General features: G+C 39.2%; 1 protein-coding gene across 1 annotated transcript in view; it reads left to right on the top strand.

The window, feature by feature from the left end:
- The window catches only part of bckdhb (branched chain keto acid dehydrogenase E1 subunit beta), a 75,688-nt gene that overhangs the window by 52,205 nt on the left and 9,086 nt on the right, over positions 1-14,397 (top strand). The window contains exon 10 of the mRNA XM_085290861.1: positions 11,381-11,535. Within this exon, the coding sequence (XP_085146987.1) occupies positions 11,381-11,521 (141 nt within the window). The 3' untranslated portion in view covers positions 11,522-11,535. The remainder of the gene's footprint in view (positions 1-11,380; positions 11,536-14,397) is intronic.

Raw genomic sequence — 14,397 nt, 5'->3', positions numbered from 1 at the left:
ATCCACCTCATTCCCATGTTTTCACATTGTGTACAGATGATGTAAACTGTTGGTGTATTCACTGATTGCATCGATCTGCAGTTTTTGCCTGGCCTCGGGAGATTTGGATGCTCTTGTCGGAAAATAAATCTTTACGGTTGCTGATTGTTGTACTTCAACAGGATGCAACTTGACCGACTGGCATCTGTTGCACTCTTAAAACCATGAATTATATCAAAGATATCCCTTCATCAGAGAGAACGTAATGGGCTCGTTGAAGATCTTCTAAAAGGCAGTCTCACTAAAAAAAAAAGTGTGATGGCTTTACAACAAGCCATTCCGCTTAAAAATAAATGAGCACAGCGCCATTGACACTTTAAAGACTGCAGCCAGTTACAAGCCCGTGGCATGACAGCATAATAAACGATCGGCATTACCTAGCGCAGCATGTCAAACTTTGCCTTGTGCCGGAGTGATCCAGATGTACTTGCCTGGCTACATGACAGCACCTTTCTCAGCTCTGCTTGACAGTTTTGACCAAAAACATGCTTGTATGTTGCCTAAAAGGGCTGTGAGTCATGATTCGAGCTGAACTCATGTGTTCAGCAGATTTGTAAAGGAAAAGGTGACACACTTTCAGATTTAGCTTGGTCAGGTAGAAGAATCAAACCTGCAATTATATCAGACTAGTCACTAGTTGTAGGGATGTTGTGCCACGTTAAGCATGGTCCTTTTTTTTGCCAGAACATTGAGTTTGTTTTCCTTCCACTCGCTCACCACTGAGGTTTCCTCAGTTCTAATGTGTTTTTACTAGAAATATTTGTTCTTCGCACACAGTGTTAATCCGTCTTTGTTTGACGCAGCTTGAAAAGTCACAAAGCGATTGGTTTGTTGTAACTTTTGTTGCTCACTTGAATGCAGAGTAAATGCTGTCATGTGTGTTCCCTTTGAGTTGTAAAATAAAATGGCCATTTAAATGTGATTGTGCAGTCCCACTCAGCTTTGATAATAATAAGAACAATAAATAAAGCTTCTAAAAATACAGCTTTTAGGGAGATTGTGAGTCAGAGGTCCCCGTCAACAACAATAACATCCTGGAGAGTTTCTGAATATTGGAGACAGATTAGTGGTATTGTGGAAAATCGAGGTCCTAACATATACCACAGTTCTTTGTTTACTTGTGTGGTCTCGCAACTGTGAAATCAAGTGAAGAAAAAGATACGCTGGTTGTCAGTAAAGCTTGTATAGTCTGGACTTAGTTGCCTGGGAGCACTGTTTAAACTAAAGTCTGTTATTTTGAAGACAGCGTGGATTCAACTACTATCTACTTCAGACTTTTGGGCTCTTACAGAAAGATCCTCAGATGGAGTCGATCTTCTGTTTTGTGTTATGAACAGAAGAGTGTTTGGTAGGACTTGGCAAGTTTCCTTTATCAGGCTTTGGATCTCACCGCCATGATTTAATGATGTGTCATTTTGGCCCTTTTCGAAGTGTTTTACTGATGTCTGGATCAGACGCAGTAGGGCAGAAAGATGAGGCTCAGGACAATGCTTTTGTGGACCTCAGGGATGCACAGAGAGAAATGGTGAATCATCCTACAAAAGCGTTGCAGACATGACTAAAGTAGCTTCAGGTTCCAAAAAAGTACTTGCTTTGGCTGATCATTTGAAAATAATAAAATGCTGCATAATTGTGACCACGCTGGACGACAATAGCTCTTGGCAGCTTCAAGCAATTAGACTGGAGTGTACTTAACATAACCTATGTAGGGTATCAAATATGGTAGTTTTCTAACTTATGCTTGGTGTTCTCCAGTTTCTGCTTCACTCTCTAACCACAAATGACATTGCACTGAGTCATGTGGCACTGTCACGGTGGGGGTTTAACAGTTATTCACTGGCCCCTTTGATTCCCTGCTTATTGTTCCACTGCTAGTGGTTTCGATTATTCTTGTGTAATTAAACCTAACAGAATCAAACATCCAGCTTAGGATGTCCTGTTGAGTTGTGGTCCTCTGCTATGATACAATTCAAAAGCTGGCGTCTCCACTCTGGCCCACTTGTTATTAGCCGAGGATGAAGGCCTTGCCATCTCCTGCCATAAATGCCTTCTAAATCAGAATCAGGTTCCTGGTTGCCGGTCAGACGCATCTGAATGAGAAGCAGCCCAAGGCCCTGGGCGCTGTTCTCCACAGTGGTAGGCCCCCCGCCTCCAACTTGTCGTTCTCCATCAGGGGATACACTAAACTGCCTTTAAAGTTCAATGTGTAAACAAGAAAGCTCCTTCAGGAGATTTGATTGGATACATGTAGTGCACTGGCTAAGAAGGTCTCCTTCCGCTCATTATCATCACTTGCTTAACAGCAGGAAGCCCACACCAGGCCAGTAATGTAAGTTAATGGCTTACCTATATGACATAAAACCAGAAGTCTAAAGCAACAGCAGCCGCAACAATTCTCAGATAAAGAAGCTGACTGATGACAGATGAAATCTTTTTTTTTTCTTTTTAAAAAAAATGTTATTTATAGTTGGCATTTTTCATGATCCAATCTATTTATTTTCTCTAGCGGCCTCACTGTATAGTTGTTCTTATTGTTAGAAGAACTGCAATTCCCACACATATTGTTCTCACACCCACTAACTTTAGAAAGAGGCCTCCGTTTTTTTTCTTTACAGTGGATCCTTTCTGAGCTCAATGGTTTTTCCACAGGTCTAATATCAACAGTACAACAACAAAACAATGTCACATTCACAGCTCTGACACGAAAGCCTTTCTGTTGTATTTCTTAGTTTTATTTCATTTCTTCTTTGCTGCACATCCGATAAGTAGCAACTTGCCTTATCATTAACTCAGCATAACACGATGAACTATCTGTGCTTTACTTTGCAAACTTATTCAAAACATTAAATTGACTTTGCATAGCATCAGCTTCCAATTACTATGCGAGTAAAGATCAGAACAGAGATGTTGCATACATGCTGTATCTGTCCTTCCATCTCATTATCATTGGGAGAGCTTTAAAAACACGTTTAGAAGTCATGAACTTAACACTAACTGAAATCTAGCCGGTTTGGCTTGGGACTTTCTTAACTGATATAGCATGTGATACTGGCTCTTTTCTACCCCTGTCTGACTGCAACCTCCAATCTGCGGGTGTTTCTGACAATCTAAATATCATCATTTTGATTCTAAGCCCCCGCTGTGTAGTATTTTTAAATCCTGCACCACTGCAGGACTCGAGCTTTTTTGCAACTGCCCTGTTGACATATTTTTATTCTGACATTTAAGTATATTACATATAATGATGCACCTCTCATAAGATAAACACAGATTTAAATGAAATCTGAGATGCATGGCCGTCCCCCATCCAGCTGGGATGGCAGGCAGTCAAACTGCTGTACTTTTCTCCCACTTCCAGTAGATGTATTTAAAGGAGATTACAGCTCTGATCCAGACAAAAAGACCAAACTCCCTGGTACCGTCTGACTAGTTTTCTGTAGTCGGACAGGGAATAGATCTCAATGTTGTAATCTCAGTGGACAAGGGTCATCACATTGTTGCTTCCACTAATACCCTGAGATGAAGAGAAAGCATCATGTGGTGTGGTATTTTTCCCCTCTTCAGTCTTCAACAGAAATTCATCATTTTCACCTTGGACAAAAGCTCATTCACTACATATCCTGCTGTCAAATGAATACTGTAAAAAAGCAGGGCTTTGCAGTCAAGGCTGCACAGGAGCAAAAAGACTGATCCAGATCCAACAAAATACAATCTTATTATGAGTGCCAGAGCTTTGCTCCAGGCTGTCTATTCAAGCACACTCCTGTTCAACGCTGAGATTTGACATTACAAAGTTTACAGGTTTTTCAGTAAATGAGTATGAGAGCCACAGTTATCTGCTAATAAAAGCCATTAATGGTGTTTAAATTCTATGTGCAAGGCTAAAGAACTAGTCTTTTAATTCATCTGCATCTCCAAAGAAACAGCCCAGATTCCAAGAAGCTGGTATATTTTGTAAAATGTAGATTGAAACTAGAACAAAAAATGAACAAATCACTGAAACTATTCATTTATTTATTTATTTTAAAAAGTAACAGCACAAAAAGAACATATCAGATGCCATCCTTGCAAAATTTTACACACCTTGAAAGCATTTTGGAACTGAGGAGACCAGCTGCTGAACTTTGAAAAGCCAATGTCTGCCCTTTTTTGTCTGATATACAATTTCAGCTGCTCAGCAATTCAAGATCTCTTTTGTTAACCAAATTTTTTTAAATTGGTGATAAGTCAGTGCCCGTTGACAGTCTTGGATTGCATACAGAATGTGGATTGGCACTGTCCTGCTTAAATAAGACATTGTCTGTTTAACAGCACATGTTGCTCTAAAAGTTGTAGTCGTCTTCAAGCATCAGTGATGCCTTCACAGATACGGACATTGCATTTCAACGTCATGTCAACAAAATCTAGTTTTTAAATGGTTTACAAATCATCTCATTCTGTGTTAGCAGAGGTAAAACATGTCTGCCGTCTGCAGCAGTTGTACAGTAGCACCACTGTTCAGTGAAAGCTTCAGACTTTACAAAACGATTCAGAACAAGTGTGTTTTTTCTTCTTTTGTTCCCTCCTACTTCTCACGTTCTCTTTTCAATCTCCTTCATAGACCCTAAGGCCATGGACATTTGTCAGCACATGAAAGTAGCGCGCTCAAGCAAACTTGTAAAGAAATGGAAAAATATCTGCCACAGCCTGTTGGAGCAAATCAGTCACAGGTTATTCTGGAGTTCACAAGAAAAGGAGGAAACAGAACAGTGAAGTGGAAAGGAAGGTTTGTTGAACTAGTTGTCTCCATTCACTGTACATTCATTAAAGCTAATCACAGTAAATTAGTTGGGTGGAGCAGATTGCCAGTTGTAGAGCACTGTGTCCAGATGTTGGACAAATAATGGTGCCAGCAGCAGGGAAAGAAAATACTTTATGGTAAATCAGGTGGAGCTCCCTGTGGGGTTTAGGTTTTAATTTTTACTGTAACCAAAATGAGAGGCCACAATGACCACTAAACAGGTCTTCATTTGCCGATCCGGTCTTCTGATTTTAGGTCTCAGAATAAATGGTCCTTTCTAAACCTATTTCCATGCAAATAGTGATGTTAGAACAAATTTCCAGTAGTTGCATAACTTGTTTGAAGTACAAAAATAAGCTCATATACACTTTTGCAGTCTGTTGGTTTAAAATTTGAAGCCCCAGTTTAAATGGTGAATAAATAAGGTGATAGTCCCCATTCTTTACATTGACCAAGACTGCATGACCCTGCAGTTAAATGAGACTTCTCTGTTGTGATGTACCGCTTCTCTAAATGGAAATAGTTTTAGTAGCTTTGAGAAAGCTTCATGAGTACTTTAGTGGTTTTTTGAGGTTTCTAAAAAGTGTGGTGAAGTTGCAGAGCACAGTAGTGCAGAGCAGCAGTTGGCCTTCACTTGCAGCTCTTGTCTTGTCAAATTAGGAGGAGGGAGAAATACATACATGTATGTATTTCTCCTGGAATGGGGGCCGTTGAATATGACGGGAAAATTAGTTTGTTGGTGTAAATATCATATGATTGGATATTTCTTAGTATTTCATGGTTTATGTGAATCCAGACCATTTGAATAATGTGAAACAGCAATCATCCATCACCACCACAGTCACACTGCTTTTCTGTATGTTCATTAAGAAGTGATGAGAGTACACTCCTCTTTTTTAACTCTTTAAAGTTTGCTGAAACATGACAATTTGTTTTATTAATAAATATTAATTTGCCTATATTTTACTTTGTATCATATCTGCCACATCCAGTTTAAAAAAATATGGCTTAAAAAAGCATTGTGCAATTTAATGGTAATGTGGAAGTGTCAAACTCACAAAAACATATACAAATACACTATATTTTCAAAAGGGTTCACTCGTCTGCCTTCACATTCATATGAACTTGACATCCCATTCCATTTTGATGTCAGCCCTATGCAGTTTTAATAGCTTACACTCTTTTGAGAAGGCCTTCCACAAGGTTTAGGAGTACCAGTCCAGACTTGTTCATTGGATTGCCTAATGGAGAAGCTTGATACATGTCCACTGCGGTGTTGCTATCAGTGTGTGAAGAGTGGGAGAATTGTTGCATTGACAATCCAACACAATGGGCAGCACATTGAACACATTTTATAAGTGGTCAGAAACTTGTAAATAACTCATGAAAGAATAAAGTTACGTTGAAACCAAGCACACCATTGTTTTTCTTGTGACATTACCAATAAGTTTGATGTGTCACATGGCCCTCTTCCTATTAAAAAAACAAAGGTTGTATCTAAGATGGCCGACTTCTAAATGGCCACCATGGTCACCACCCATCTAGAGGAGTTTGCCCCCTCACATATACTAATGTGCCACAAACAGGACTTTAATATCACCAACCATTCCCATGTTATTGCGGTGTATCCATATAAATGGCCCACCCTGTAGTAATTAAGGGGACTTTTGACACCCCTGGTATCAAAGTCCTATTTGACGGTCGCAGACGTGGATTGGAAACCTCCACTGTACTAACAGGGTGTTCGTGGCTCAAGAGTTGGGAGTTCGCCTTGTAATCAGAAGGTTGCCGGTTCGAGCCCCAGCTTGGACAGTCTCGGTTGTTGTGTCCTTGGGCAAAACACTTCACCCATTGCCTACTGGTGGTGGTGGTGGTCAGAGGGCCCGACGGCGCCAGTGTCCAGCAGCCTCGCCTCTGTCAGTGCGCCCCAGGGTGGCTGTGGCTACAATGTAGCTTGCCATCACCAGTGTGTGAATGTGTGTGTGAATGGGGTGATGACTGGATGTGTAAAGCGCTTTGGGGTCCTTAGGGACTAGTAAAGCTCTATACAAATACAGGCCATTTACCATTTAACATAAGCTCCACACACATCAGCAATCTACTGCTGCTGGAGTCGTCTTTCTTTTGTCTTAGTTTCTCTTGTTGCACTTTTACAGGCTGCAAAATCACTGTAGCATAAAAGATCTCCTCATCAAGTCTGACATTCCTCATTCCATAAGAAATGAAGAACATAGTGTGAAACATTCAAATCCTGCCTTGCCGACTATCAGAGTGCTCCAATGGCAGCCAGTTGATGGGTTCATAATGCAGAATTACATGCATGGCTAGGTTACTGATGGTGTTGGTGACATAAGACAAACAGCAAAGACAACGGCATTCATTCGGTATCAGACTGTAACTTCAGATAATGTTTTGTTGTTGTTTTGTTTTTTTCTTTGAGTTGTTCGCAGCTCAGTTTAATCTGAAAGGTTAATCGGAAAGAGTGCACTTCAGGTCTGTTTCTGCAAATCTGCGCACAGGCTTCCTAGTGTGTTCGTGTAACTCATCAGGGGGTTTGTCCCATTCAGTGTGTTTTGGTCAGCTTCATTCTGCTTTGTCTCCACAGGAAGAGGTCAAAAGCCACTATGGAGACACGAGTCATGGCTTGTTTTGTACTCTGTCCAAATTGTCCCAGTAATACTTTGCTCTGAGCAGTCTGAATGAGCCACGTTAGATCATATTATACATATTAATCAAAGTAAAGTTTGTTTAACTCTCAAATACCATTTTGCTGTTGCCCTAAATTTATCTTTATTACAACGTGTAGTTTGTTTCTCTGCTGTCAGTAGTTCTGTGAATATAAATTTGAAGGCGAGAACAAATCACCAAGGTCAAAGTGCTGAGTTGAGGAAGTACCAGTGATGATGATCTTGCTTTGGTGGAAAAGTCTGAAAGAGATTCATGCCCTCTCAACTGTCAAAAAACCCTTCAAATCAAATACACGCTGTCCATTTCTGAATTTTAGAAATAGTGTTTCTGTCAAATAAAATCATTTTTATTTTACCCACATCTGTTTTATCTGTACTACATGATCAGGAGGAGCACACAATTCATAGCAAAAGTTTTGACGCTATTGCACAGTTAGCTAAAAATGTGCATGTCATGCTCTAGCCTTGATAACAAACTGTGGGTCTGCAAAGAAGATTTGTCGATGTTTTGGTCATTTATCTATACAGCTCATTAAGAAAAGCTGGGATCTTTGCCTTACTGAACATTTTCATTTACGCCATTTAATCTCTTTATATTTGAATCAATAACAGGTTGGCCTCAGTCACATTGCACATCATTTATAAGACTACTGGATTATCGTGGCTTTAAGGTTTCTGCTGGCCTAACCTTTGTCAATCTGTAATTTGACTCAGTGTATGTGTGACACGCAGGAGTAAGACTGTTTTCCATAGTTGTTGCAGTCTGAACATGTTAACGTTCCTGTCTGAATGAATGATGAATTGCAATAAGAACTAGAAAAATTTGCATTTCCTGCGAAAATGCTGTGTGGATGCCTTAACGCTAAAGATGTCTGCTGAAAAAAGCTGAAAAAGTTGAAAAGCAATAATTAGCAGAAAGAGCAGAATTTTTCAAAGTTATTAATTATCTGCTGAAAAGAGGTGTAGAAGCAGAAGTGCTTGCTGAAGATGGCTGTATGTGTAATGATACACTGGAGAGTGTCAAGAAAGCAGAGTGCATGCAAGCAGGGAACATGTGTAGCAACTGTCACAGGTAGGATTCGAACCTCTGCCAACCTCTGAGTTCTGGTCACAAACAAAGATATGATGAAAATGTGCACTGTGGAGCAGAAGCTCAAATTAGCAGAAAAGAGGTGAAGAGGAAGAACTTTGTTGTGAAATGAGGTAAAGAAACTGAAATGTGTGCTTAAAACAAGTGAAAAAGCTGAACTCTGAAATCCTGCTAAAACAGCAGAAGAGGCTGATATTTTTCAGCTACTCATTGAGCCAAACTGGTTCTCACGTAACTGACAAAAGGTGAAAAAGCTAATGAAAACAGCAGAAGAGGCTGAGATTTGTGCTGATAAGAGGTGAAAATGCTGAACCAATCAGAGGTACTGCTTCTGTCTGCTTCATCAGGCTGTGTACTTGTATGCATTTCTGCCATGGACTGTTAACAAGAATCTGAGGTCCATATTAGAAAAGCTGGTAAAATCATAAAAGTTTGCAGAATTGTAATAAATGATGAATATGAATTACTGGTCTGTGATAGTGTATTAATTTGTAGTGGAAGAAAACATGTGGACAAGGTGGAATTGAACCCACGACCTTTGGGCTTCAGACCCGTATCATTACCAACTGCGCCACTGAGAAGAGAGCGAGCACCTGTAAAACAGGGTGATGAGCAGTCAGAATTAGATCGCGTTAAGAGGCGAAAAATTTGAAAAATTTGCATTTCCTGCGAAAATGCAGTGTGGATGCTTTAAAGCTGAAGCTGTCTGCAACAATTAGCTGAAAAAGCTGAAAAGTTGCAGAAATTGTAAAAACTTTGCAGAAGCAAAGGAACTTTGCTAAAATGGAATAACTTAGCAGAACTGCAATATCTTAGAGGAAACATAATACTTGGCAGAAATACAATAGCATAGCAGAACTTAGCAGAAATATTGTAACTTACCAGAAACATGATAACTTCTCAAAAATACAAGAATTTAGGAGAAATATTATAAGATAACAGAAAGAATATATTTAGCCAAAAATACTTAAGCATTACAGAAACACTATGATTTAGAAAAATAGTACAACAGAGCAGAAATACTGTGATTTACCAGAGACACTGTGATGAACTATGAATATTGTAATTTTAAATCAATACTATGTTTTAGCACAAATACTATAATTTGACAGAAATACTATCATTTGGCAGAAATACCATGTTACACACACACACACACACACACACACACACACACACACACACACACACACACACACACACACACACACAGGGAGAGAGAAGCATGTTTTGGTAAATGGCCTGTATTTATATAGCGCTTTACTAGTCCCTAAGGACCCCAAAGCGCTTTACAAGCTACATTGTAGCCACAGCCACCCTGGGGCGCACTGACAGAGGCAGTGTTTTCAGTCAGGCTGTTTTCAGTCAAGCAGCCTGGGAGCTGCTAAATTTGAATCCACAGAGGCTGTGTACTTTTTCCCGCCAAAACAGGTGCACACACGCAGCACAGAGACAGGATTTTTGTAGTCTATTTCTCATAGTAAGGATTCCCCTCAAACAAATGACCATAATTTCCTAACCGTAGGGGCTAGAATGGTCATTCTTACACCGTTTTGTTCAGAAGAGATGGGGGAATCTTAAAGTGTTGACAATTTATCATTAAAATATGTATTATTAAAGATATTTGACTTCTAATGCACCATAACTGAGTAGAGCAAAGCAAAAACTGCCTTGACTTGCCCTCAAACAACGCTTTCTAACTCTAAATCTATTTGGAGTATCGATATCATTCTTTCACCGTAAGAGACAGCAGGCTTTGGTGAACAATCATGAAAATTTTCAGGTCTCTGTGGAAATCCATTAAAAAGATATGACGAGAGAAAAAAGTGGTTCATTTCCAGAGTTTGAAATCTGAAGAAATCTGAGCGAAGGACGAATTTCCTACCCTCAAACAAGTCTAACTCATTTCAGAACGGTAATAGGTGAGAAAATAATTCTTGAATTGTGAGCGTCAGGAGTGTCTGAAGATATACTGGGACAAGTCTCATGTCTTAACTTCGCTTCGTTAAGGAGATATGACGATTCGAATATGCCTCTCATTACAGAGATCAAGCGGTGACTTTGAACAAGCTCTCCATCGACTTTCTATGGAGAGTTTTAAAACTTTGTGTTGGTCTGAGGAGATTTGCCAAAATTCTATAAATCCCACAACAATGATAGTGACCTTTTCGGAATCCAGCAAAAATACCTACGTTTTGATGTATAATTTGTGGAAGTTGAGTGAAAATTGAGCAAGTAGCAAGAAGTTGTTCGGACATGAAGAGAAGACTGCAAAACCTTCTGTGGCACACTGGAAGCCAAGTGCAAAGCAACCATAACAACGCATGTATTTTGTGAAAAATCACAATTTTGCAACTGAAAACTTTAAGAGGCATAAAAGTAAAACGGTAAAAGATTTGAAAAAGTTGAATCATACCTGAATAGCCCAATAATTTGAGAACATTTTAAAGTTTGAATGGTTGTTCTACGTGAAAATATGAGGAAGTAGTTAAGTTTCAAAAACAAGAAAATTTTAGCAGAATTGCAGAAGTTTCCCATTCATTTCAATGGGACAAATTAAGCTTAATATTTTAAAAAGTATAATAGTGAAAAATACCAAAAGACAGAGCACACATTAGTAGAAATAGCAGAATAGTTTAAAATTTGAACGGTGAAAATCGGCTGAAAATTGTGGAAGTAGTTAAGTGCCAAAAAGTGTACGGAAGTCCCAAGAGGAACTCAATAGTGTGGATGCTTAAAGCATCCACACAAATAACGATGGTGGCTTTTGTTCTAATCATGCAGGAGGAGTGCTTTCTTAACCTGGAGGCTCCAATCAGCAGGGTCTGCGGTTACGACACCCCCTTCCCGCACATCTTTGAGCCCTTCTACATCCCAGACAAGTGGAAGTGCTTTGAAGCAATCAAGAAGATGATCAACTACTGAACCACCCCCATCAGGTAGGAGAGAGCTGACAGCTTCTTTTTGAAGCAAATTTATGATGGGACATTATGTAATTTTCTAACTCTTATTCTATATTAAAGCCTGCCAACAGCTACCCTGTAATATGTATTATTTATATCAGTAATGCAAACATGAGAAGGTGTCTTAACTACGGCCTGCCTTCAGGAGCAAGAAGCATCATTATAGGAAATCTGATTGCCTCTTCTCTTAAACACTCAGATTGTGTTTCATATAAGCCGTCACTGCACATGTAGAGGATTTTTATCAAGACTTACAAATGTTGTTGCCATGCAAAACTGCATTTTATTTATCTGTTGGTAGTTGCCACTGTTGGATATATTGTACATTTGAACGGTTTTGTGCAAATTTTGGTAATTACAAACATTACAGGTTGCTAGTTGTAACTACAATGACTAATACAGTCTTAGTTTCTGGGAGTCATACAACATACAGTATTGTTTTTAAACCAACACCAAATTTTTCAATTTATTTAAGAGGGAACAATTTAACAGTGTTTTATAAGTAAGAAAAAAAATGAAGGCATCTGGTTTTCATGTAACTGTGTAATACAGCGCTCCAACTATTAAATAGTGTTCGCCCATAAAGTTACTGGAGTTGAGATGAGAAAAATAAAGTTGACCTCTTGCATGGGTAAGCTTCAGTAGAGCTAGAGTGTTCATGGTCCATCTTTGTTGTATCTGTTTTTAGAGCTTAGCTGAGTGTGCGTGATCGTATCTAGTCCTAATTGTTACTATGTATCTAATATTGTCTAGTAACATTTAACAGGTTCTCCAAATGTTCTGCATGGTACAGAATACAGATGTTTGAAGTCATCTTATGTGAGGTATTGGGATGATGACATCATCTTATTACTTCCAGTGAAGACAGGGTTTTTCCTGGCTCATGCAGGGCGGTTAGGGGGTAATTGCACATGTGTCTGCATACAGTAAGGACGATCATTCTCTATAGCTTAGTTTGTGAGAAATACGTTTCTTTTTCTTTTTTCAACCATTTCTTAACAGAAACCATCCTTTAGTAAGAAAAACAAAACATTTAAAAACTAGAAAAATTTGCATTTCCTGCGAAAATGCAGTGTGGATGCCTTAACGCTGAAGATGTCTGTTGAAAAAAGCTGAAAAAATTGAAAGTTGAAAGGGAAAAAAAATGCTGCCCTGAGCAGGAATTGAACCTGGCCCTCCTGGTTTGAGGGCGGCTATTTAGCTCACTGAGCCAAACTCATACTCAAAAAGAAGAGGTGGAGAGATTGACAATTGTGCTGAAATGAGCCAGAAGCTGCTGAGAATTGTGCTGATATGAGGTGGAAAGGCTGAAAATTTTTCAGAAGAGCTGAATAAGCAGAATTTTGGCAAAAAAAGAGGTGAAAATTCTGAAAATTCTGCTGAAAAGAGTTCAATCAGCAGAATTTCTGCTGAAAAGAGTTGGATCAGCAGAATTTCTGCTGAAAAGAGTTCAATTAGCAGAATTTCTGTTGAAAACAGCTGAAAAAACTGAAGATTTTGCTGAAAAGTGGTGAAAAAGCTGAAATTTGTGTTGAAAAGAGTTAAAAAAGTTTAACTGTTAACTGAAAGAAACGTTGCCATAAGTGGGATTTGAACCCGGACCTCCCAGTCCGAGAACGGATGCTCATCTCACTGAGCTAAAACACAGGTCAACCCGGCAAGGAAAATCAGTGAGGCCACTGATAATATTCAGAAATGGGCAAAAAACATTGCAAAAAAAAAAAAAAAAATTCAATATCTGAAAAACTATAGAAGTTATGAGCACCAAAAGTCATAGCCAGAAAGAGCAGAATTTTTTAAGATTTGAACGGTGAAAATAGCACAAAAACTGAGGGAGTAGTTGAGTGCCAAAAAGTGTACGGAAGCAACTAGTAAATAGTGGAATAAAGAATAAAGAGAAACAGGAACTCAACAGTGTGGATGCCTTTGGCATCCACACAATAAATCGCTTTTTTAATGATACGTCTGATTTTCTTGTGACTTTGTATTTTTTAGAGGGTTTTGTAAGATTCAGTATGGGTGGTATGGTAGTGTAGTGCTTCTGAGCACTGTTTTCTCACCCGCCCCTGAATTTAATAAGCAATTAAGAAAATGGCTGGACAGGAGATCCAGTATGTAACTTGGGGGGGAGGGGGGTGTTACGGATTCAAATATTGAGGATGGATACAAGAGGAAAACCACAATAACAACACTGGTCCGGCCGGGTTGAGTCAAACGATGATTTTAATGATCACACGCGTGGGAGATGGACACCGTACGCAGACAGCATCAGATCTCAAAATGGTGGAGCATTGATCAAACTCTTATAGCCTCTAGTGGCCCCCACCTAATCATAAAAGCCTAAACATTCACATGCTTTCTCTCACACAGCGCCTAAGCTATGACCTTGGCTCCCTGTTTATCTGCTCCTGCTGAGATGGGGCAGAAAACTCCAGTATGTTCTGTTCTCTTCTAATCAGACAAATAAGGCGATGACTTTCTGCGAACAGTATTTCTTATAACTCAGCAGTATAATGCATCATAAAACAATATCATTCATTCACAATAAATCAGCAGTCTAACGTAATGCAAATCAGTTTAACAAATGTAATAGTTATCACCTTCTTCTAATCCAGGAGAATAATGCAAACTAAAACTACATAATAATTCACAATCTTTAATTAGGGGTCTAACATGGCATAAAATAATATTATAATCCATCATTCCCCCTGATGAGCTCTTTAGAATAAAGAGCTCACCTACACCCTGTAATCCAGTGTGGCCAGGTTCATTTCTTCTCACTCCTGAGGTCCTTTGTCCCCCTGTTGATGACATATGTGAGATGACCTCTGTGTTTGC

The sequence above is a fragment of the Mchenga conophoros genome, linkage group LG11, assembly GCF_057382185.1.
Source record: "Mchenga conophoros isolate Kocher_MC1m ecotype Shallow Benthic linkage group LG11, M_conophoros_male_GT1.1, whole genome shotgun sequence".
Classification (NCBI taxonomy): Eukaryota; Metazoa; Chordata; class Actinopteri; order Cichliformes; family Cichlidae; genus Mchenga; species Mchenga conophoros.
This window is presented reverse-complemented; position numbering and strand designations above follow the sequence as displayed.